The following is a 26,139-nucleotide window of genomic DNA, read 5'->3' on the forward strand; positions in this document are numbered from 1 at the left end:
TTTGCTTGCTGCCTCACGGCTGGACTCTGGACTCTGGACTCAGGACTCATTTGAAGGGCTTGTGTGATTAGGTTGATCCCATTCAGATAGTCTCCTTTCTCTGAGTTAACTTAGAGTCAACTGAGTAGTAATCTTAAATATACCTGCAAAATCCTTTTTGCTCTGAAAGGTAAGATCATCAGGGCAATGATACCACATATTTGCAAGGTGAGGGTGATTTTGGGTCATCTTCGAATTCTGAGTACCACGGTGACTAAAATTTTTTTTTTATAATGAAGTTGAGGGCTATGGTCAATTAATATTCAGTTGGCAATAAAAATATTGTGAGCCTGGATATAACCATCAGGTTTCTTGAAAAACAGCTTAGACATCTGTCTTCAGATTTCTCATGGCTGTGAGGATTAATTAGAACAAATTTAGTTTGAAGGAATGTAAATTCTTACATATTTTAAAGTGAGGATAGCTGTTAAAGATGCAAGACTTTGGGATAAATACTCAAATACAGTTAGTTGGTTTTTTTTGCATATTTTCATACTTTGCAGTCACATCTATTCCCTCATTTGATTCCTACTTTTGCAACTCCAGAGGAAGACCTACAAACCATCAGGCCAAGCTTGGCCATGTGGTACTACTTTCCTGAGGGCAGTGTGTGTTAGAATCTATACTTTAACTTCATAAACCCCAACATTTGATTTTGCTGATTTTTCCAGAGCTGATGAGGCTCCAGTTAAAGATTAGGCTCATATGAGAAATCATTGTGCCAATTAAGAAGTTTCACAGTAGAGGTGTACTTTTCAAGTGATTTGGAGATCCTTGTCTGGAGTAGCCCTTTCTTGGCATCTGACTATTTGGAAAGCTGAATTATTAACCCCCAAATTTTTTGGAGATGTTGGAATCACGGCAGAGAGGGTTGGCTATGAGTTACTTCCTGTGGCCTAATAAAACTAAATACTTTCCTAACTTTTGCCCTCTCAATAGCCGTTTTATTAAAGGAGATACTACATATAACCATATAAAAGGAGATACAAATGGAGCTTCTCCCAGTCTTATTGGTAGTGTTTGAAACATCTAGAGTCTTTGAAGCTGGTGTGAGTTGAAATTCATGGCTGTGGGTGGGAAGGGTTATTACGTTTCCCTCAACCTCAGTGAGAATTATTTCTGAAGTGCTCTGAATATTTGTGATTTAGTTTTAGTCCTGGGTAAACACTGTCCAGTGACTGCTTTCCTTTCGCATTTTCTAAACACAGTGTTGGCTTCTAGTCATACAATTTTGGGGGGCTTCCCAGGTGGTGCTGGTGGTAAAGAATCTACCTGCCAGTGCTGGAAACACAAGAAATATGGGTTGGATCCCTGGTTCAGGAAGATCCCTTGGAGAAGGAGATGGCAACCCATTCCAGTATTCTTTACTTGAAAATTCCATGGACAGAGGAGCTGGGCAGGGCTACAGTCCGTGGGCCGCAGAGAGTCGGACACGACTGAGTGACTAAGCACACAGAAGCACATGTAAGTTTTCTCAGTTCAGTTCAGTCGCTCAGTTGTGTCTGACTCTTTGTGACCCCATGATTCGCAGCACGTCAGGCCTCCCTGTCCATCACTAGCTCCCAGAGTTCATTCAAACTCAAATCCATTGAGTCAGTGATGCCATCCAGCCATCTCATCTTCTGTTGTCCCCTTCTCCTCCTGCCTTCACTCTTTCCCACCATCAGGGTCTTTTCAAATGAGTCAGTTCTTCGCATAAGGTGGCCAAAGTATTGGAGTTTCAGCTTCAGCATCAGTCCTTCCAGTGAATATTCAGGACTGGTTTCCTTTAGGATGGACTGGTTGGATCTCCTTGCAATGCAAGGGACTCTCAAGAGTCTTCTCAAACACCACAGTTCAAAAGCATCAATTCTCCATCACTCAGCTTTCTTCACAGTCCAACTCTCACATCCGTACATGACCACTGGAGAAACCATAGCTTTGACTAGACGGACCTTTGTTGGCAAAATAATGTCTCTGCTTTTCAATATGCTATCTAGGTTGGTCATAACTTTCCTTCCAAAGAGCAAGCATCTTGTAATTTCATGGCTGCAATAACCATCTGCAGTGATTTTGGAGCCCAAGAAAATAAAGTCTGTCACTATTCCCACTGTTCTCCCATCTATTTGCCATGAAGTGATGGGACCAGATGCCATGATCTTAGATTTCTGAATGTTGAGTTTTAAGCCAACTTTTTCACTCTCCTCTTTCACTTTCATCAAGAGGCTCTTTAGTTCTTCTTTCTGCCATAAGGGTAGTGTCATCTGCGTATCCGAGGTTATTGATATTTCTCCTGGCAGTCTTGATTCCAGCTTGTGCTTCATCCAGTCCAGCGTTTCTCATGATGTACTCTGTGTATAACTCAAATAAGCAGAGTGACAATATCCAGCCTTGACACACTCCTTCCCCAATTTCTAACCAGTCTGCTGTTCCATGTCCAGTTCTAACTGTTGCTTCTTGACCTGCATACAGATTTCTCAAAAGGCAGGTCAGGTGGTCTGGTATTTCCAACTCTAAGAATTTTCCAGAGTTTGTTGTGGTCCATACAGTAAGGCTTTGGCATAGTCAATAAAGCAGAAGTAGATATTTTTCTGAAGCTCTCTTGCTTTTTTGAAGATCCGGCAGATGTTGGCAATTTGATCTCTGGTTACTCTCCCTTATCTAAGCCCTCTTCCAATTTCTAAATCCCTTGAACATCTGGAAGTTCACGGTTCATGTACTGTTGAAGCCTGGCTTGGAGAATTTTGAGCATTACTTTGCCAGTGTGTGAGATGAGTGCAATTGTGCGGTAGTTTGAGCATTCTTTGGCATTGCCTTTCTTTGGGATTAGAATGAAAACTGACCTTTTCCAGTCCTGTGGCCACTGCTGAGTTTTCCAAATTTGCTGGCATACTGAGGGCAGCACTTTCACAGCATCATCTTTCAGGATTTGAAATAGCTCAACTGGAATTCCATCACTTCCACTAGCTTTGTTCATAGTGACGCTTCCTAAGGCCCGCTTGACTTCGCATTCCAGGATGTCTGGCTCTAGGTTGGTGATCACACCATCGTTATCATCTGGGTGGTGAAGATCTTTTTTGTATAGTTCTTCTGTGTATTCTTGCCACCTCTTCTTAATATCTTCTGCTTCTGTTAGGTCCATACCATTTCTGTCCTTTATTGTGCCCATCTTTGCATGAAATGTTCTGTTGGTATCTCTAATTTTCTTGAAGAGATCTCTAGACTTTCCCATTCTATTGTTTTCCTTTATTTCTTTGCATTGATCACTGAGGAAGGCTTTCTTATCTCTCTTTGCTGTTCTTTGGAACTCTGCATTCAGATGTGTATATCTTTCCTTTTCTCCTTTGCCTTCTAAGCTTTCTAAGCTCTAAGCCTTCTAAGGCTGATAAGGCTTCAACTTTATTTCACATTCAACTATTTTGTTGTTTAAAATTTTGAGGCCTCACTCTTCCTGTTTTTTGCCTTGGTTGAGTCCCTTAAGGTACCCTCTGCACATTCCTTTTATCATGTGTTGATTTTTCTGGTTCATCTTTTAGAAGGTATGTGTGTGTTGGAATTCTGAGTTGTAAGCAACAGAACTCAGCCCAGCTAGTTAAGCAGAAAAGGGATCTGTTGATGAATAAATAGTTGGTGACTTACAGAATTTTAAGGAGGGCCTGAAAGTCTGGGCTGATGGCTTTGCTCAGCCAAGCTGGGGGACAGCACTAAGAATGTTGCAGCCGCCTCAGTCTGGCGCACTGCTTCTCGCATGCACAGCTCTTGTGTGTGACTGCAGGAAGCTCTGCGTCTCCCTGCTCACCAGCTGACGAGCTTTATTAATTTTGCATGTCTGTTTTCTCATACCGTCCATATATGACTCAGAGTCTCATGTGGGTGTGTTCACCGGGCGAGCTCAGGTCACCTGCCCTAGATGAAAAGAAGACTAGGTTGGTGAGTTTTTGGAGTTCAGACTTAAGTACTTATAAGAGCTTTTTAGAAAAAGAGTTTATTTAACTTTTGTCACATTTTGTTGATGTTTTCTCCTCCTCCCAATTAAACTGTTCCTTTTGATTTCTGCTTCTGACATAAAAATATGTTTTATTCAGCTCTTAGTTCCCCAATCAGAGGACTGCGGGATTTGCAGTTCCCTGCAGTGGAAGTGAGGAATTTTAACCTCTGGACCACCAGGGAAGTCCAGAAATCATTTAAATCTTTAATATAGCTTAAGTATAAACTAAAGGTCTGAGTGATTTTGTTCCCCCATATGGATGGCCATTTGTCCCAGCACCATTTACTGAACGTTTGTGTTGATTAGAAATGTTAAACTTAATTGTACACTGAATATGTACATATGTGTGTGTGTATGTGTGTACACAGTTTCTTGTGACCTCTCTGTTCCAGCATAGACACAGCAGCACACGCTGACTTGACAGATGGATGTTCCATTTGTTCATTTATTTTAACAAATATTTACTAAGTACTTTTTTAGAAAAAGAGTTTATTTAACTTTTGTCACATTTTGTTGATGTTTTCTCCTCCTCCCAATTAAACTGTTCCTTTTGATTTCTGCTTCTGACATAAAAATATGTTTTATTCAGCTCTTAGTTCCCCAATCAGAGGATTGCGGGATTTGCAGTTTGTTGTACCACTTGAGAACGTCCATTGTTATGAAATATTAATCTTTCTGCCCTTAATGACTGAGTATAGAATCAGTAAAACTAGAATGATTAGCCAAAAAGCAGTGTCAAATAAGAATTTCAGTACATCCACATTTTTTCTAATGAAACTTCTATCAGAAGTTAATTAATTTGTTGTAATAAAGTCCAGTATGTAATAAAATGTACAGTGTATAAATCTCAAAAAAAAAAAAAATACAGACTACAAAAGGGTAAGACATCAAGACGTTATTTTTTGTGTAGATGGGTTAAGGCCTATCTTGTTATGGATGAGAGGGCATCTTGAAATGTTGGTTTTATATTTTTAGGACTGTTTTTAGCTCACCTTAGAGTGGACCTCAGGCTCTAGTTTCAATTTGGAGCTTCTTGTTTACCTTTATCCTACGCGTTTTTGTACTAAGGATTGTAGGAGTCTTGAAGTGCTTCACAGAACTAATGGACTGGCATCTCAGTACCGGGCTGTGGTGTGCACAGTATTCTCAAAGTAAGACCTTTGACTAGAGACATATTTACCTCCACAGGTCATTATAATTGAATATTAGAGCTGGAAGGCACTTTCACAATTGAATTGACAAACTTGCTTTTAATGAACTTGGAATAATTTTGATTTATAGGAAAGCTGCAAAGATAGTATAGAAAGTTTTCATATACTTCTCACCTGGTTTCAGTCTCCCCTAATAAAATAATTTTATCATCACAACCTTATTTTGAGGTTTATTTTAGCATTCAGAAAGTTAATTTAGTGAAGGTCATAGTTCAAGTTGGTAGCAGAATCAGACCAAGGACCCAGTGGGTAGCCTGGGTCTGCTAGTTGATGACGTTTCACTTACCTTTTTTCATTTTCCATGTATTTGCTCTTTTCCTTCCTTTTACTGGGTTCTTTGGGCATGTACTGTGAGAAAGGACTATATAGTATGTCGTGTGCTCACGAGTGCAGTCTTTCTAATTTGTGCAATAATCTTTTAATCTAGGCTTCCTCCAGTTCTTCAACACCAACAAGAACCAGGAGCAGGACGTCTTCATTTACAGAGTCACTGGATGAGGGTACACCCAACAGAGAGGTAAGTTTAGAATTTCTTCCTTAATAAACTTACAAGAAGCTTATTATGCTTCTGTTTATAAGAAAAATGTAATTCCTAGATCTTTTTTTAGTAACTTTTTTTTTGCTAATAGTAATTTTGCTTTTATAAAGTGTGTTTTCTTTATATATCTTAATTTGAGAGGATAATGTACTTTGCCTTTAATATTTGAAATTTTCAGAATGATGTGCTAACAATTTGTTCAGCATTATGCGGGGAGAAGTCCCATATTTTCAGATTATGATTGGAAGCACTGAAGTAACTACTGATTCCAAGTGACATGCAGCTGGCACCATAGCTCAGATTAGATTTTTTCCAATATTTTTTCTTTCTGTGAAGGATTGTAAGAGTCCCAGAAGTACAGAAAATAGGGTAAAACAAAGTGCGCACATCAGTGAATTTTTATGAAGTGAATCCCCGTGTGGCCACCATCAGGTCAAGAAGAGGCAAACTGCTGGCACTGTAATGCTTCCTCCCTCCCCTACAGAAGAGTACCGTCGTCCTGCCCTTTTGATATATGCTGCTGCTGCTGCTGCTTTTTCTAAATAGTACCTCTTAAGTATGCTTTCTGTCGTAAACATTATAGTTAAACTGTGGGTTGCCTAATTTTTGGCTATGTCAAATTGTGCTGCTGTGAAGAGTCTTGTGCACTTCTCTCGCTGCCCACTTACAGGAAGAGAGCCACCGGGTTAAAGTGTATATGTAGGTTAACAGTTTGGAAGCTGATGCCTGTGGTCCTTTTCAGGATAGTTGTAGAACTGTACCTTCCTACCAGGAGTTTATGAAAGTTGTCTTTCATTTCTGCTATTCTGGTGGCTGTAATGTTCTCTTGTTGTGGTTCTAATTTGCATTTCTCTGATGACTGATAAGATTGAGCATTTTTCATCTGTGTATTTCATCTAATGGGACTGAGCATTTTTCATCTGTGTATTGATACCTTCTTTTGTGAAGTGCTTATTTCAGGCTCTTGCTCATTTTTCTGTTGGTTTATCTTTGTTTTATTGATTTGTAGGAGTTCTTTTTTGTACAGTATGGATAGGAGTTTTTTTAATTGGATATATGCCTTGTAGATATCTACTTCCTTTCTGTCTCTTGCCTTTTATTCTCTTAATGGTGTCCTTTGAACAGAAGTTCTTAGTTGTAATGTAGTCCAATTTATCAATATTTTATTTTATGTCTAGTGTTTTTCATTTCTTATTACAGTATTCTTTTCTTATCCTTGAGAGTATTTGCCTGTGTTATCCTGTTTTACCTTTCACATTTGAATCTATACTCTGCTTGGAAATGAGTTTTTTCAATATGGTATGAGGTAGGGATCAAGTTTCACTACCACCCTTCTCCCCCTGTAGCTATCCAGTTGTTTGATTCTTTCCACACTGCTCTACTGTGCTACCAGAAATTGTGTCCATATTTGAGTGGATTTGTTTCTGGACTCTATTTTCTCTTCTCCTGTTTGCTTTGTCTTTGACTTGTTCCCATATTGTCTTCATAACTATTTTATATTAAATCTTGCCTTCAGTGTAGAGCAAGTCTTCCCTGTCTTGGTTTTAAAACCAAAATTTTGTAGATTGCTGGCTTAAACAACAGACATCTATTTCTCAGAATTCTGGAGGCTGGGCAGCCCAAGATCAAGGTGCCAACAGATTCAGTATCTGGTGAGGACCCTCTTCCTGAGATGCACACAGCTATCTTCTCATTATGTCCCAGCATAACTTTTCGTTGTTGCATGCACCTAGGGAGAAATGGAGGAGTAGGGAGCCCGCTGTCTTTGTCTTTCACTTTTTGTAAGGGCAGTAATCTCATCATAGAGGTCCCACTCTTTTTACCTCATCTAACTCTAATTACCTCCCAAAGTCTTTGCCTCCAAGTACCATCACCAGATATCACTGGGGTTTAGGGCCCAAACATTCAGTCCATAGCACTGCCTTGTTCTTCTGGAATGTCTTAGTTATTCCTATACCTTCCCATATAAATTTCATGTAAATTTTAGAATCAGATTTTCAAGTCTTAAAAAAACAAACTCAAAACACAACACTGACAACAACAACAAAAAGCACATGTACAGAGAATTGAATTGGGATTGCACTGATTCTATAGATTAGTTTGGAAAAAGTTTCAGTATTATGAATCCAATTTTATAACCTTTCAATATTTTAAGTAGTATTGGACTGAGAATTGTATGTAATGCATAATTGGCAATGCTGTTATTCTGTAAGATAGATTTCTAAGAATGGGATTGCTAGGTCATAGGGTGTATTTTTGAAAACCATTATTTAGTAGATGTTGATAGCAAAATAAAAACTTCATAGTAGTTTTTGCATTGAAAGTTAATAGTATACTGTGTCCTTAGTGTATATATTTAAATAATCTGACAAAGTTATATACGAGTATAGAGTATATGCATACTTTCTTTGCAATCTTATTTTCTTATGCATTATTTACAATATTGCATTTTTTTAACTTTAAGATTTCAAGTTAATGTTGTTGAATTTAGTTTATATGTGAAAGCAGTTTGAATGAAAGCTAGAATATTGAGCAGCAAAAACACTTTTTGCAGTCGGTGTTAATGGCATCATTCCTACACTTAGTATATTGGTTGATATTATGGTATATTGGCTTACATACAGTTGAAACAATGAAAATAACTGTTGATTGCTACTATTGGTTTTTTTTTTTTTTTAAGATTTGTTTTTTCTAGGATACTTTAAGACCTTTAAATTGAATGTATCTTTACAAAGTAATCCTTTCTGAAAGGGATGGTTTCAGCATTCTTTTACAGCAGGCTAAGTAAGCTAAAGGTTATTTTTAATTTTTCCCCATATTCCAGCACTAAAGCTCCTGTGCTTCTAGGTATAGCTTAGGAAATGGTTTCTGGTTGACAGCCAAAGCAATATCATCACTTCGTCCAAAGCATTTTTAAACAACTCTAAAAAATATTTTTGATCACAAAGTGAAATGTAAACCTTGGGTCAACTTATTTTGAAATAAATAAGGGACTTTTAAATTTCATGATCAAGTTACTGATTAAAAGGACATTACATAAAATTATCTTTTTAAGTCATCAGCTCTCTCTCAAACTCCCTGGGTTTTTCATTTTGTTAAACTTTTGAGGTGAAAGATACTCTGTCAGTGATGGGATCCTCACTTTTAGTTTTAAGTTTCTTTTTAGCAAAATGTGGAAGTTTAATTCAAAATACAAATATTTATTTGTCTGTCTCTCCAGGAGGTACATAAAGTCTGTGTTATCTAGAAAGCTTGAGAAGTAGAATGATTTCATTACATTGATTTTCTGGTCAATTTAATGTTTTGCCTGTTCTCAGATATTGGGGAAAATCCTAATATGTCTGGTTTCCCGTGTTAGTAAGTATTTTATATAAATATAAATAAGTCTGTCTTTGGTAGCAGTGCCTCAGGCTTCCTTGTTGTTGTTTTGTCACTAAGTCGTGTATGACTCTTTGCGACCCCATGGAGTGTAGGTAGCCTGCCAGGCTCCGCTGTCCATGGGATTTCCCAGGCAAGAATACTGAAGTCCTGACCCAGGGTTTGAACCTGTGTCTCTTGCATTGGTAGGCAGATTCTTTATCAGTGAGCCACCTGGGAAGCCCCAGGCTTCCTTACTGCTACTGCTTCTGCTAAGTCGCTTCAGTCGTGTCCAGCTCTGTGTGACCCTATAGATGGCAGCCCACTAGGCTCCTCTGTCCCTGGGATTCTCCAGGCAAGAACACTGGAGTGGGTTGCCATTTCCTTCTCCGATGCATGAAAGTGAAAAGTGAAAGTAAAGTCGCTCAGTCATGCCCTTAGCAACCCCATGGACTGCAGCCTACCAGGCTCATCCGTCCATGGGATTTCCCAGGCGAGAGTACTGGAGTGGGTTGCCATTGCCTTCTCTGAGGCTTCCTTATAGGGATGTAAAAAATCATCTGTATGATTGTAGACATTGAAGGCCAAGGGGAGTAGGTTGATGTGCCCTGACACAGAGGTCTGTGGGGCTCTGGGATCTCATCCTGCACAGACGGTGAATCTGTCCAGTTGGGCTGATACTCTCTCCTGGGCTCCTAGGCCCAGCCTCAGTACCTCAGCACAGGCTTCCTTCCCCTTTGTGTTGCTTGAGTTGAATCTTTGCCTCTGGAGCTGCGTGCCTTTGAGCAGTATGGAGTGTAGGATCAGGTAAAGGGCTAACTAGGCAAATGAACTACCTGCCCTCTGCTCCACTCTGATTTTTCTTTTTACTGAGATAAAATTCCTATAACATAAAATTTACCGTTTTAAAGTGAACTAAAGGTGGCTTTTATTACATTCACAGTGTTGTGCATCCATCACATCTGTCTAGTTCCACGACTTTTCATTATGCTAAAGGAAACTGCTTACTCATTAAGCAGTCATTCTCCCCTTCTCCCAGCCCCAGGTGACCGCTGATGTGGATTAGCTCTTCTGGATATTTCGCGCAAGTGGATGCACACAATATGTGACTTTTTGCATTTGGTTTCTTTCACTTGGCATCATGTTTTCAAGGTATATCTGTATTGCAACAGGTGTAACTCCTGCATTCCTTTTATGGCTCAGTCTGAAGACTTTTCTGAGAAAATGAGAACATGTTTGTTTGTTTGGAGTAATACCTGGAATAGATGAGTGAGAAGGGGGTGGTTTTTGGAACTGTCTGGCTTTGCTGGCTGAAGGATCTTTGAAAGTTAACTTTTCAGTGACTTAGATTTTCTCATGTGTAGGATGGGAACCGGAGAAGGCAATGGCATCCCACTCTAGTACTCTTGCCTGGAAAATCCCATGGACGGATGAGCCTGGAAGGCTGCAGTCCATGGGGTCGCTGAGGATCAGACACGACTGAGCGACTTCACTTTCACTTTTCACTTTCATGCATTGGAGAAGGAAATGGCAACCCACTCCAGTGTTCTTGCCTGGAGAATCCCAGGGACGGGGGAGCCTGGTGGGCTGCCGACTATGGGGTCGCACAGAGTCGGACATGACTGAAGCGACTTAGCAGCAGCAGCAGCAGCAGGATGGGAACAGCAGTGCCTTCCTCCTGGGATTGTGGGGATAGGCAGTCGCACAGCATGTCCCTCTCCTCACATGCTGCCGGGCACGTGGTGGGCGCTTCCTGCGCTGTTATTGGGGGCAGCCTGGGAAGACAGGGTGGCCTGCTTCACTGTCTCTGCTTAGGTCCCATCCAGAGGGGAGGGAAGCAGATGGAGCCTTACGTGGATTAGGGCCCCATGGGGGTTACCTCTCTCTCTGTCTTTGCCTGCTGAACTTTAGTATTTGAGTTGTTTGACGGATTCTGTTCTGTGAGTAGATGTCTGTGCACATGTCCTGTATGTTCTTTTGCTTCCCTACATGCAGCACAAGCCTGGAGTAGAAAAGGATTCTAGGATTCCATCCCTACATGCTGTGTGGCTTTAGGCAGCTTCCTTTAACTTCTCAGAGCCTCAGCTTTAAACTGTGGTAAAATGAGTATCCATTCTCACAGGGTTCTTGTGAAGGGCAAGTGAATTCAGAAGTATGAAAATACTTGTAATTTGTATATCATATACAAAAGATCATTATTGTACAGAAAAGAGAAAGCTTTATCTATACTCACCATCTGTTGAACAGCACAGACAGGACATTTTATATTAAGAGTGACACTGTAGGGAAGGAAATAATGAAGCATCAGGCTGCTTTGGACTAGATGCTTTCCCAAGCTTCAAGAAAGATATCCCCTTTTCTTTCTTATTCTCTTGATATAAGCTATTTTTCAGAAACAAAATGCCGTCTCTTACCTCAGTAGTTGTCTTTGTATTTCCAGAAAATTTTCACTGTTTCATGTGATGACCCCTAACAGGGATTCCTGATACTCTCAGCTTTTGACAGGTCCTAAGCATTTTTTTGAAATTTATTCTTTGTTTCGGGGCTTCTGAAGGTGTTGTTCTTTAAGAATTATTAAGAATTATCTTCCAAAGTGATGGGTGAGAAATATTTTTTCATAAGTTTGGAATTAATTTTGCCCCTAAATGGATTGACTTTCAAAGCTGGATATGCTTTTTTCTTTGTTAGACTGTTAGATTATAACCTACCTACCCTCTGTCAGTTAATCAAAATAGAAGATAAGCCTGTTAGATTGCCTTTGATATCTATTCAGTTCTCATATTTTTTCTTTTGCTCTAATGATAAAACATGAATTAAATCAATAGGTTTCCTGATATTAAGCCAGTTGGTCATTCCTTGAATCAATTCTACTAGTCAGAGTGCATTATTAATATCCTGTTGTTGTCTGATACTTATTTTATTTACATTTCCTCTGTTTGTAAAGAGAGATTTATACTTTTCTTTTTGTGCCATCCTTATCAGAGCTTCCCTGGTGACTCAGATGGTAAAGCGTCTGCCTGCAATGCGGGAGACCCAGGTTTGATTCCTGGGTCGGAAGATCCCCTGGAGAAGGACATGGCAATCCACTCCAGCACTCTTGCCTAGAAAATCCCATGGATGGAGGAGCCTGATAGGCTACAGTCCATGGGGTCACAAAGAGTTGGACACGACTGAGCGACTTCACTTTCACTTTCACTTATCAGATTTAAATAATTGGAAACTTACTATTTCCTCTTTCTTTTCCCTCTACTCCTTCATGTATTTAGATCTTCTTTATTTTTTTCAAAAAATTTCATAGTTTTCACAGCTTAAATTTTATACTACTTTTGTTAAAATTTATTCACAAATATTCTTTTTAATGTTAATATACATTGAATTGTTTTCTTAATATCATTTTAGTTTTCTTGTTCTTCTACAGAAAAAATAGGATTTTTATAAATTATTACTAATCTTGTTATCCTATAACCTTGCTGATACTTATTAGTTGGAATTAATTTTGCCCCTAAATGGATTGACTTTCAAAGCTAACCTTATTAGTTCTATGATTCCTTTAGTGGATTACTTAGTATTTTCTTTGTAGAAGATCACGTCATCTGGAGGTAGAGGCAGTTTTATATCTTCCCTTAATCTGCTGTCTTTTATTACATTTTCTTGCCTAATTCCCTGGCTAGAACCTTCAGTTGAGCAGTAGTGAAAGCAGACCTACTTGGCTCTCAGAGGGAAGGCGTTCAGTCTTAAAGGGAAGGGGGAAGGCGTTAGTCTTTGTGTCGTTGGGTATGATGCTAACATGGTGTTTAGTATATTCCCTTTCTCATGTTGAGGAAATTCCCTGCCGTTCCTAGTTGGTTGAATGTTCTTCCCGTCAAGCAGTGCTGGATTTTTTCAGATGCCTTCTTTGCATCTTGAGATTGACCTGTGACCTTGTCCTTTACTCTGTTTGATGTACTGTATTAACTGGTTTTGGGTGTTAAACCAACCCTGTATAGGATAAGTTCCACTTGTTCATGGTGTTTAATTTTATATTGCTGGGTTTGCTAGGTTTTTTTTTAAGGATTTTTTTTTGTCTGTATTCATAAGAGATATTTGGAGAAGGCAATGACACCAAAAAATCCCATGGATGGAGGACCCCGGTAGGCTGCAGTCCATGGGGTCGCGAAGACGAGAAGAGTCAGACACAGCTGAGCGACTTCACTTTCACTTTTCACTTTCATGCATTGGAGAAGGAAATGGCAACCCACTCCAGTGTTCTTGCCTGGAAAATCCCAGGGATGGGGGAGCCTGGTGGGCTGCCATCTATGGGGTCGTACAGAGTCGGACACGACTGAAGCGACTTAGCACCAGTAGCAGCAGCATAAGAGATATTGGTCTGTTGGTCTTCAGTATTTTGGTGTCAGGAAAATATTGGTCTCATAAAATGCATTGAGAAGTGTTCCCTCATATATATATATATATACACACACACACATATATATACACATATACATATATATGTATATGTGTATATATATATATATTTTTAAGCTTAGTATTAATTCTTTAAATAGTTGGTATAATTTACTAATGATGCCATCTGATCTGGGCTTTTCTTTATGAGAAATGTTTCGATTACTAATTCAGTCTCTTCACTTTTTACAGTTCTGTTAATAGTTTGTGTTTCTTCCTGCATCAGTTTTGGTACTTTATGCCACCCATGTTGTTTGTTGGCATGCAGTTATTGCCTTGTAATCTTTTTTATTTTGTAAACACAGTAGTAATTTTCCCTCTTTCATCCCTGGTATTAGTAATACGAGTCTTCTGTCTGTATTTTTCTCTGTTCAACAAATGATGAACCAGTTGGTTCCATTCTCTTGCTGAGTGTACTGAGCATCCTCAGGATTGCAGTGGCAAGCTGATCTTTTTTTTTTTTTTTAACTGGGGTAGCAGGCTGATCTTTGATGACTTATTTTTTTAAGTCTCAGGTACCCTGAGACTTTACCAGAAATTCCTTGAATCTGTGTTGCTACTTTCCCAGTTTTCTGGCTTGATATGTGGGTTTGTTTTTTCTTTTAGTTTTTACCATCTTTATATACCCTTGGTCTTTTCAGTGCTAATTAGAGCTAGGGAACATTAGACACCTTGTCCTTTTTTTGCTGTCTTTTCTGTTTAAAGACTGTATGTTTTTATGTTTAGTAAAATTACCCATATAGACAAAATAGGGCTATAATTTATGATCTTGGATTTAATCAAAATGATTTAACCTCAGTCTGTACTGCGTATTTTCTCATATACTGCTATAGTGGTTTTTTTTTTTCTTGTATTTTCTAAGTGTATTATGTACCTAATGTATACGTTACTGCAAATAAGAATGAAATAAATTTGACTCAAAAAAGTAAGTTGTTGCTACAACAGCTATATATAACAGAGTTTGGGAAGATAGAAACAGGGCCTCTTCTCATTACAGTAGAGCTACTAGAAGATTCTAAACTTTTTGGAAGTTCCCTGGCTGTCCAGTGGTTAGGACTCTCCACTTTCAGTGCTGGGGCCCAGGTTCAGTCCCTGGTCGGGAAACTAAAATCCCACAAGCCATGCGGTGTGACAAAAAAATAAAACCCCAAAGCTTTTTAGGGTCTCTTTCCTAAAAGAGGATAGAGTAGTACATAGGGGATATACTAATTCATGACATATAACAGTGGATGCTAGCTAGCAGATGCCTCAGGTCTGGCATTAGGACTTAATTTTCTCTTTGAACGCTGGTTGAGAAGGACCGGGAGGGTTCTGTGCTGCCAGAATTTGTTTTAGTGCTACAGGCCAGAGGCTAAAGTGGGGCTCACGGCACGCATGAAAGGCAGCTGAGAAGAGCTTTTCCCAGCTTTTGCCTAGAGCTCTCTGTGGCCCATTGTGAGAAGCTGCTGTCTCTAGGGAGGCTTTGTGACCAAGAACTGAACCATACCTCCCTCACATGGGCTTAGTGACTGGATCTGTGATAACCTCTGTGTTGCTGTGGGGCTGGAAACCCAGACTGGGCCCCAGGGAGTCAGACTGACTGGATAAGGAGGGATGAGCACAGAAGGAAGGGGAAGGATAATGCTTTCCTGAAAAGGAGCCTGTAAACGAAAATGATAAAAGAAATGCTGAGAAGACAACCAATAAAAACAGAAATTGGGCTGTAACAATTTATTCCAGGTGAAATTAAAATAATTAAAAGGTCAGTCTGGACAAGACTTTGAAAAACAAGTATCTTCAGTAAGGTAAATGAAGTAATAATAATTTCCTGAAAAAGAACAGAAAATTGTGGGCAGGAAAAAAAAAAAAAAAAAAAAAGCAGGCCCCAAAATGGGCTAGGTAGGGAAAAATAATTAGAAATGTAATTTTTTACTTGTGTGTTTGTGTAACCCCCACCATCAAAAAGTTCATTTTAATTATAATTTCTTACACATCTAAATCATGATAGTATTTTGGTATATAGTATACAGTTTATGAAAGAAAATTATGCAGATAAGAATGTATATCAAAAGAGCTATCAGTAGTATAATAGAATTTATCCTTAAAACTTACTATAAATTTGTTTTAAAAATTTCTGCTGTATGTATTGGAGAAGACTATTTGTATATAAGTACAAATAAATGATTAAAGTGTTGTTTGTTTATCTGCCCCATAAATTTCCATGCTGTCTTTTTCTGTCTATAGAAATGAGCAGCTCAGTATTTAAGACTTTGTGTTCTTTACCATGAATTGTTCTTATTGGTGTAGACTTTAATGCTGAATTGCCAGACGTGGTGTGTGCTAGGGTGCCTGTTGCATACATCATTTGTCTGTCAATAAGCAAGCTGTTTAAAGTTGAGTTTTGAGGTCCAGAACAGCTCAGCTCATCTCCCTGAACTTTCCCAGGAACTTACTGTTTCTGTGGGTGGAGTGGTGCTAGTGCAAGGCCACTGGAGTGTTGTGCGTGCTTGTGGGATGAGAACTTTGCAACATGCCCTTATGATTTGTTTTTCATCCTTTATTTTATGTTTATGCCTCTGCTCATTACCCTGAATGAGACAGCTCCTAGCCGGGATGATAGCAGAGCCTGCTTTTCTCTCTGAGTATACTATCTTTGCTTTGGATTCCTCCAAGCAGCCTAAAACCCAGACTGAAAGTGTGGTGAGTCCTTCCACCGCTTTCTGCACTCCCTGTGTGGGGAAACAGAGTAATTTGGTCATTCTAGAAGCATATCTCATGTTGCTTGTCACTGACCACCTCTCAAAGCATCTTCAGTGCTGTGCTGCTAACCTTGCTCTAAAAAAATCAGAGCGTAAACTGCTGAGTTCTGATGGCTGGTGTGTGTTTGCTAGCTTTTTAACAGCAACAAAATTTAACACTGTTTTCATTAACATAGCGAAGAATACTTTCACTTGGTATGAACTCTTAAGTTTTCCTCCCTAGGGAATGTTTGCTCATTAACTAAGAGAGGTACGTATTGCTAGGAATCTCTGTTCTACTCATGGTAGGAGGCCAAGAATATTTTGAGATGTGACTCACATTTTTAGGAATGAAAAAATCATTGTATATAAATCCGTAATTAAGCAATATTGAGTAGGCAGGTGGAGTCTACTGTAACAAGTTAGTTGCATCTTATTTTGGGAGACTACCAGTTTTCTGTGTATAAAACATTTGAAAGGAAAAAATTACTCTTTATCTTTCAGCTGACCGAATTCATACAATTTTGAATCTTGTGTGTAATTCCACTTTGGAAAATTTGCTAAATTAATAAATTTAGCAAATTAAAAGTTAGAAGTTTGATTGCCAAGTAAGGTTAGCTTTTGGTGTTAGAATGAACACCAGCTGAACTGGGACTGAGGTTTTTTTTTAAACAATAAGAGTTGGTTTAATTTATTAAGCAGCTGGTGATGAAATTAGAACATTTCTGTACTTAATCATGGGGCTTCCAACTTGGCTTAGTGATAAAGAATATGCGTGCCAGTGCAGGAGATGCAAGAGACACAGGTTTGATCCCTGGGTTGGAAAGATCCTTGGAGGAAATGGCAACCCACTTCAGTATTCTTGCCTGGAAAATTTCACGGACGGAGGAGCCTGGCGGTCTGTAGTCCATGGGGTCTCAAAGAGTCAAACACAACTGAACAACTAAGCACGCACTCACATACTTATTCATGCAGCCAGCAAAGACTTGGTCTGCATGTGGCCAGTAGCAATCCTGTATTACCTTCCTTCTCAACTGGGTTTTAGGAAAGAAAGCAGCTGAGAGTTCTTGTGATGCCTTAGGTTGGCTCTCAGGAATAGAGGTCTCTTCTTGGTTCTGGGCTACCAGTTATACCTCACTGTTTTCAGTCCTGAGAGGGAGACAGGAGTCCCAGTTAGAGATAACTTACCAGCTTATTTTAAAAATATAAAATGATGTTCCACTTCATGTAGTAGTAATGGAGGCGTGACAAAAAAAAATAGAACTTCTTCTAGGTCCACTTCCATAAGTACACAAAAACAATTCATATTGAATACCTATCCTATTACAAAAAAATGCTAATAATTTTAAAATGAAGCCTTTAGAACTATTTAAAATATGGTAAGTAGGCTAAAAGTCTGTGATAATCTTATTTAAATTTTGTTTGTTTGTTTGTTTATTCTGGTAATAACATTTCTCCTCACATAAAACCATGGTATAACCTTACAGCAGTTAAAAGTGATTGTTGAAAGATGTAACAAATAATTGAAGACAAATCTGGCAGGGAACCTGTGTGTACTTTTAAATTAAATGCACTTCAGAAACATTTTTTTGTTATCTCACAGTTGCCTCCAGGAGACAGTGTTGGTGACCATTGAGTATTGACGTGTGTTGAGCTAGTTCTCTGGGCTTCTGTTGCCGGGAGGCATTCAGAAGTCTTCTTGCACTGAAAGATGGGCTGCATAAGGGGTTAAGAAGCAATTCCTGAGCCTCTGCTATCAGTCAGGCAAATGTAGGGTTCTTGCTCTCTAAGCATTTGTAGTTAGTACTGAGACAAAAATGTCAAAATACGCTTAGCAATTCAAAAGAAGTAAGGCTTTGTAGAAGAAAATACAAGCATAGGAAATGTGTTAGTCCCTCAGGCCAGCCATAGGAGGCTTCACAAAATAAGAGGTGTTTGAAAGTTGAAAGATGAGAAAGAATTTGCAGGGCAGAAATGAAGAAGGCATTATATGTAGTGACAATATCTGTAATTTTTGTTTCTAGAGATTCCTAACTTACATTTTCATGGTAACATAGTTCAGTACTTTCTTTAGTTGTCTTGCATTTATTCAGATATATAGTATTTTTTGCACTTAGTCATGTCTGACTCTTTGCGACCCCATGAACTGGGGCTTTCCAGGCACCTCTGTCCATGGGATTCTCCAGGCAAGAATACTGGAGTGGGTAGCCAGTCTCTTCACCAGGGGATCTTCCTAACCCAGGGGTCGAACGTGGGTCTCCCGCAAGAATCTTGTGGACAGATTCTTTACCGTCTGAGCTACCAGGGGAGCCTGATATATAGTATAGCAAGTAAATTAAAATATAGGTACAGGAAAGAAAAGTTTTTAAATATTATGCTGTTTGTTTGGTAGAGTGGTATTTCAAACAGTTGTAGAATAGCTGTTTTTGTATGGATCACAATAATGTACCAGGTTTTTTTACTACATAAAATAGAATATCTTATGGAGCCCTCTTGTTTGCTTTCTCCATAATTTAAAGGTCAGTTACTTTTCTTTTTTTCCTTGATAAATAAAATTCATTTAATTTAATTTTATTTATTAAAGTTTTAGTCTTGAGTAAACATCTTTTTAATATTCTATGCAACTGAATATGAAGTATATATAAAGCATTTTTACTGCACATAGACAATTACTTTTCAATTGCCTGGCAGAGAGACTTGCTGATCTCTGTGAAATATATGTCTTTTATTTTAGAGTGTGTAGTGCAGGATATTTTTAGGGCTGGAAAGCATTAATTGCAATGTTGTACAAATGTATGCCGTGTATCCAGCTTCTAATTCTTTGAAATGGCAGAGAAGAGGAAGATAAAAGTTAATTCCTATATTCCCCTAACCGTTCTCCCCTGTGTAAGTTTAAGGAGGTGTCTTGGACTGATAAAATTTTATAGCTCTTTTTATGTTAGAGGGGCAAGGTATTTAAACTTTTATAAGGAAAAAATTTAAACATATAGCAAGAGTGGAAATAGCAATAAAAATTGCATAAGATTACTTGTCCTTCCCCCAATATCCATTGTCCGGTGTCAGCAAATAATAACTCATGGCTATCTTATACCATCCCCTCACACCTCCCTAACCATACCCCTCCCGCCCTCATCACACATGCAGATACCCCTCTCCCCCATCCCCATGGGATTATTTGAAGCAAATTTCAGAAATCTTACCTACCTATTTTGGTATATATTTCTAAAAGATGAAGACTAAAGCTACAAAATCATAGTACATTTATCACAGCGAAAATTAATAATTTCATAGTATCAGATACCTAATGAGAGTTCAAAAATTTGAGAACACTTTTGCAAAGTTGCATGCTTTCCCCACTTGTATTTAAGAATAAGAAGAGTCATATATTTGACCTTTTCTTGGTTAGCCCTAAGAGGTTGTAGGGGAAAACTTGGTACTTTTTAAGCACCAAGTTACTGAAACATAGTGACTAGTATTTGGTTGAATGCTTTTGTTTAAAACATGGATGTTACTTTATCATGAGCTGCTTCTGTAGGTTTAATTTTAGTTAGACACTTAGTGTATTATGAATAGTGTAGAATTTTGAATCTTGAAGAATATCAAACCTTACGGAACTAACACAGGTTTGATGTAATAAGTAGAATGCTGTGTAACTTAGAACATTTGCCATACCAACAGAACAGAACAAAAAACTTTCATTTGCGGAAGAAATTATTTTTAATTTTAAGTTTTTCTGAAAACTGTCCTACCAATTTCATTTAGACTGGTGGCTTTAAATGAATGAGGCATTTCCATTTCTTATTAGGAAGATATTTTTCAGAGCTTAGCCCGAATAACTTTAAATAGTATTTAATTGTAAGGAACGGTTGACATTACTTCCTCTGGATAGTTTTCTACTTGAATGAGTTTTGCTGACTGAATTCCTGATGTTAATTTTGTATTGAGGGAAAAAACTGGGGTGATGGTAATGGGGGGAGGCATGGGATTAGTTTGTAAATTTCGCTACATACTAATCCTTGCTATTTAGTTACAGATAAAATAGCAAAATGAATTTTCTAAAATACTTACCATACTAGTTTTGCCTTGCATGAAAACATTCTAATAAGTGAGCAGTTACTAATTTTGTTTAATAGATACGTGTGTCTAATAGGTTTTGGTACTTGGCCTTTGTTCTTAACGGTTTTAAAACTTTAGTTTTCTGATCCTCTCTTTACAGTGTTTCTTTGTTTTTCTTAGAATGCGTCTTTCCAAGCCACAAAATCTCCCGACAGTGTTAATGGAAGTGAACCCACAACTCCTCAGGTTTGTTTTAAATGTTATTTAAAAGAAAGAGCAAGTCATTTCAGTGTCAGTCAATCTATATTATTAGCATTTGACTTTACAATGAAACAGTGATGTCCAAACACTTGATACAGTATGTATGATAAATCCAAGTTTGTTGATGGTTTCTTGGAAAAAGTTTAAAGTGAAGTAATACATGTGTATATGTGTGTGTGTGTGTATATATATATACACACCAGTCTTGTAAGTTTCCATTATTGCTCATTTAAAAACTTAATGGCACCGAAGATAAAACTTTGAAAAACAGACTGACTTTATAGTTGTAAAAGATTAGGAGTAAGCCATACTGAAAGACATGTTGAGTTACATATTCTAGAATGGGGATGTGAAGAAAATGGCATTTTCTTTTAAAGTTTGTTCTAATGCAGAATATCTTATTACTAGCGAGTTAAGTTTATCTTTGACTTTAAAAAGTTATTTGGAGAGTGGGACTCATGTAACCTTCTTTTGACTCCTTCCAAAAAAGAAAGAAATTCATTAAAAAAAAATCTTAATGATAGCAGTGTCTGAGATGAACATTTATTATTTTTGGCTTTACTGATGATTATTCATCATTAACCTGGCTATTCTCAACAGTGTCTAGTGTAGGGCAGTAACATTGCTGATTCTGTGGACCTGGAGCACGAACATGGGCAGTTTCTCAACAGTCTGATTTATGAACTAAATCATGCAGACTAAACATTCTAAAGTATTGTCTAGCTTCCCAAACTCCATGAACAGCTTACCTGTGAGCTGAGAACCTCATTCTTTTCAGGGAGGCCAGTCAGATTCTGGGCCAAGTCCCTGGGCCTTGAAACATCCCCAGTTAATCCCAAATCCTTTTCAGTTCAGTTCAGTTCAGTTCAGTCGCTCAGTCATGTCCGACTCTTTGCGACCCCATGAATCGCAGCACGCCAGGCCTTCCTGTCCATCACCAACTCCCGGAGTTCACTCAGACTCATGTCCATCGAGTCAGTGATGCCATCCAGCCATCTCATCCTCTGTCGTCCCCTTCTCCTCCTGCCCCCAGTCCCTCCCAGCATCAGAGTCTTTTCCAATGAGTCAACTCTTCACATGAGGTGGCCAAAGTACTGCAGTTTCAGCTTTAGCATCATTCCTTCCAAGGAAATCCCGGAGCTAATTTCCTTCAGAATGGACTGGTTGGATCTCCTTGCAGTCCAAGGGACTCTCAAGAGTCTTCTCCAACACCACAGTTCAAAAGCATCAATTCTTCGGTGCTCAGCCTTCTTCACAGTCCAACTCTCACATCCATACATGACCACAGGAAAAACCATAGCCTTGACTAGACGGACCTTTGTTGGCAAAGTAACATCTCTGCTTTTGAATATGCTATCTAGGTTGGTCATAACTTTCTTCCAAGGAGTAAGCGTCTTTTAATTTCATGGCTGCAGTCACCATCTGCAGTGATTTTGGAGCCCCCCCAAAAAAACTGTTTGCACTGTTCCTCATCTATTTCCCATAAAGTGATGGGACCGGATGCCATGATCTTTGTTTTCTGAATGTTGAGCTTTAAGCCAACTTTTTTACTCTCCTTTTACAAATACATAATTTCTTGCAAGTGCCTTGAAGGAGGGGTAAAATATTGGGAGGCATCAGTCTAAATGTTACTGGACAGATCCAGTGATCTTTGAGGAATATTTATCAGAAAATATTATTTAGAATGCTTATTCTATTGTAGAATAGTCCAAACATATTGAATATAATTGTGAATGCAAAAACTAGAGTGAATAACAACCAATGTTTTGATCAAATTCAGGAGAGACTTAAGTTTTGATTAAGGTGAGGAATGAACTTGTGTGATATTCAGAAAGTTAGTTGTGTTTATTGCGTTTACTGTGTCTCAGGTGTTGTTGATCATTTTATGTACATGATCTCATTTAATTCTTGTTACAAGGAGACACCTCCACTCAGAGTCTGTTTGCTTTTATACAAAATTCTGACAGGTTGGTTGTTGGTTGCTGTTAGCAAATTAGGAACAATGGATATCCCTGAAGCAGGTAGAATGCTTACTGTAATTGGGAGCAGGAAATCAGAGTTAACACCAAGGTAGAAGAGATGGTGAAAAGCAAGCTCAAGAGTTTATAAAGTGTAGCTGCTTGTGACCCCCTTACTACTGGGTAGATCATCTTCTGTAAATCAGTAGATTTTGGCACACAGTTTGTGGCAGAGATGTCATTAAAAAGGGTTACTCACTGTCTTTATCTAAAAAAGCAGAAAAGTGTAGTATACCCTTTTCAAAAAAATGTCTGTTATACTTAACAGTAGTTAACTCTTCAGTTTAATTTGGTACACAAAATTCAGGTAATCAGTACATAACATTCAGCTAATCAAAATGACTCTTCATTCATAGGTTGACATTTTACTTTGCTGCTGCTGCTGCTAAGTCGCTTCAGTCATGTCCGACTCTGTGCGACCCCACAGACAGCAGCCTACCAGGCTCCACTGTCCTTGGGATTCTCCAGGCAAGAACACTGGAGTGGGTTGCCATTTCCTTCTCCAATGCATGAAAGTAAAAAGTGAAAGTGAAGTCGCTCAGTCGTGTCCGACTCTAGCAACCCCATGGACTGCAGCCCACCAGGCTCCTCTGTCCATGGGATTTGCCAGGCAAAAGTACTGGAGTGGGATGCCATTGCCTTCTCTGGACATTTTACCTTAGACAGACTTAAAAAAAACTCAGACATTTGAAAATAATCAGTGTATGCCACCATGTAATAGAGAAAAATATAGTTTGTAAAACAAGTATATATGAGCATTCATCCTTATCTGAGAAGCTGTGAAATGGTTTGATTATAGTTTTAGTGTTGTGGCAGTTTAGGATAACTATAGGGTCTAGTATTACTCTCTTATTGTGTAGATAAGATATTAGGCATGAAACCTTAAATTACTTGCCCAGAGACTAGTGATTAGTTATTGATAGTGGAATTATCATAGATTGACAAAAACATCACTCTCCCCAGCTATAATTTTTTTTTTTTTTTGCCATGCATTGCCTCATTTAAATTTATATGTTGTTAAAATGAGATATGGAGAGCAGAGTAGTGGTTGCCAGAGGCGAGGAGGGTGGTGGCACGGCGAAATGGGCAAAGGGATAGAGAGCTACAGACTTCCAGCTATAAAATAAATAAGTCATAGGGATGTGTAATGTACTGCACTGGAAATAGAGTCAGTAATATTGTAATAACTTTGGTGCATAATCTGTAAAAATATCTAATCAGTATGTTTCATGCCTGAAATGAACATATCATTGTATGTTCTAAACTTCAGCAAAAACAACAAAAAATAACAACTGAGTTTCACTAAATTCAATAGAGCAAAACATAGGAATTTAAATGGCCATTTTCATATGCTGTTTTTTTTTTTTAGGTTGTGGGAAAAAGTCTGGTTTTGAAAATCATTAATTTTTTTAAAAAGAAATTATAGTAGTAAAATTAAATTTTGAAATTTTCGTTGCTGTTTTTGAATACTGCCAGAAGTGAAAGACTGCTTTTAATTTTATTTTCAATAGTTATGAAACATTTCCAACATACAGAAAAGTTGAAAGAACTTTATAAAGTGAACATATGTGTACCTAACGCGTCAGTTCTGTCACTGATGCATTCATTACCATACTCTTTTTTCTGTCCGTATATTCATTCCTCTATTTGTACCTCAATCTATTTTATTTTTTTGATGCCTTTCAAAGTTGTAGGCCACAGTACTAATGTTTTAGTATGCATATCGTTATCTAGAGATCAGTGTTTATAATTTCTTTTTTGAAGTGAATTTTACATAAAATGAAATGTACAAGCCTCAAATGTGCACTGACTGAGTTTTGACAGTTGTATGTGCCAAACCCAGCCACAGGTTATGGAAGATTATCATCACCCCAGAAAGTTCCCTTGTGGTACTCCTCTCAGAGGCAACCTGGTTTAATTTTTTTCAACCATGCGACAGATTAGTTTTGCTTATTTTAGATTTTCATGTAAGTGGCCTCATAGAGTGCACTGTTGTGTGCAAGGCTTCTTTCACTCAGCACAGTATTTTTGGAATCTCATCCTTGCTGTACTTATCAGTAGTTTGTTCCTACCTGTTGTTGTGTAGTTTTTCTATATGAATATTCTGTAGATACTCACCTATTGATGGACACCTGGGCTGCTTGAAGTTTTCTATTATGAATAAAGCTTATGAACGTTATTATAGAGTGTTACTGGTGTCGTATTAATGCTTTCCCATGATTTCTAGAATAAGATATACTATATAAAAAATGATATGTATCATTTTGATCAATCATTGAGTATTTCAAGTTTTCCCATTAGATCATCATTATCATATTGCCAGGTTAGGGTTCAGCTGAACAAATGTGTCCTAAGCACCTCCTGTGGAAAGCACTGAGGCGAGACTACAGAAATAGAGAATATGGATCCTGTCCTAAAAGAGTATAAAGTTTGGGGTGAGGGTGTGTGTGCAGTGGATACAATGTAGGAAAACATATTTAGTGCTTCCTATACGAGACATTATTTTAAGTGTTTTTGGCCATTTAATCCTCATAACAATCTACTAATTTTTTTTTTTTTAAATAAATGAGGAAATTGAAACAGAGGTCTTAAAGTTAGTAAGTAGTAAAGCTGGAATTCAAATCAGGAAGTCTGTTCTTAACCACTGTGCTGTATTATCTCTGTAGTTGTTTTAAGGCATAAACAGTTAGTTGTTATATCAGCGAGTAAGTAATGTTGAGTCAGAAGGCAGTATGTGCTCCAGGAGTGGTCCTGGTAAAGTGCTTAGCGATTAAGAAAGGCAGTTTCTGATGGGAGAAATCCTAGAAATTTGAACTCACTTTTGAAGGATGTCTGGGTTTCCATATGCATGGAAACTTTGGGCGATAGCACAGAGGCACACAGACAACGCATTTGCTCAGGAAACAGGAAGTTCCCTAGTAGAACTTAAGTTTCTGTTACGTGGAGGGGTGATTTTACAAAGAAATGGGTCTTGGGAACTGGGAATCTTGAACATAAGTGAAGGATTTTGATCCTTCTATTAAGTGAGAGTTCAAATTAAGAACTGGAATGAAATGAACCGAATTATATTTTAGGAAGAAATCCTAAAAATCCTAGTGACTGTGTGACACAGCAGCAGACCGGTGGGTAAGAGATCTGAGGCAGGAGAACAGAAGGCTGCTACAGATATCCAGCTGGCAGAGGATAAAAGTCTGAACAATAACACTGTTGGGGAAATAGGAAGGAGGAGTGAAAACAGGGTCAAGCGGGTGAGACAGAAAGGCGTTAAAAAGTAACTCTGTGTTCATTTATTCTTCCTTATACATTTCTCCTCTAATCCCCATCAGCTTTTTAAACAGTGAGTTACAAATCAGGGAATGTCTTTGGTGCCAGAAGCCTGGCAGTGGTTGGAGCCCGTGGGAGCTGAGTTTCTCATGTAGCAGAAGCGCTGGAGACAGTTGTTAGAGACCCTTTCCCTTTGGCTTCCTGTCCTGCCCTCCATTTTTCCTCTCATTCTCATCACTGCCTTTCATCCTCACAGTTCCAAGTTTGG

The 26,139-nt window shown here is 38.4% G+C and overlaps 1 protein-coding gene across 14 annotated transcripts in view; it reads left to right on the forward strand.

Moving 5' to 3' along the window:
* GOLGA4 (golgin A4) overlaps positions 1 to 26,139 on the forward strand; it is a 124,343-nt gene that overhangs the window by 10,923 nt on the left and 87,281 nt on the right. For 8 of the 14 annotated variants that reach the window (XM_061395889.1, XM_061395892.1, XM_061395890.1 and 5 more), the window contains 3 exons: positions 5,645 to 5,734; positions 16,136 to 16,234; positions 20,509 to 20,574. In XM_061395889.1, coding sequence (XP_061251873.1) covers positions 5,645 to 5,734; positions 16,136 to 16,234; positions 20,509 to 20,574 — 255 coding nt within the window. The remainder of the gene's footprint in view (positions 1 to 5,644; positions 5,735 to 16,135; positions 16,235 to 20,508; positions 20,575 to 26,139) is intronic. The other 6 variants (XM_061395900.1, XM_061395894.1, XM_061395899.1 and 3 more) reach the window with 2 other exon arrangements.

The sequence above is a fragment of the Bos javanicus genome, chromosome 22, assembly GCF_032452875.1.
Source record: "Bos javanicus breed banteng chromosome 22, ARS-OSU_banteng_1.0, whole genome shotgun sequence".
In the NCBI taxonomy this organism is placed as follows: domain Eukaryota; kingdom Metazoa; phylum Chordata; class Mammalia; order Artiodactyla; family Bovidae; genus Bos; species Bos javanicus.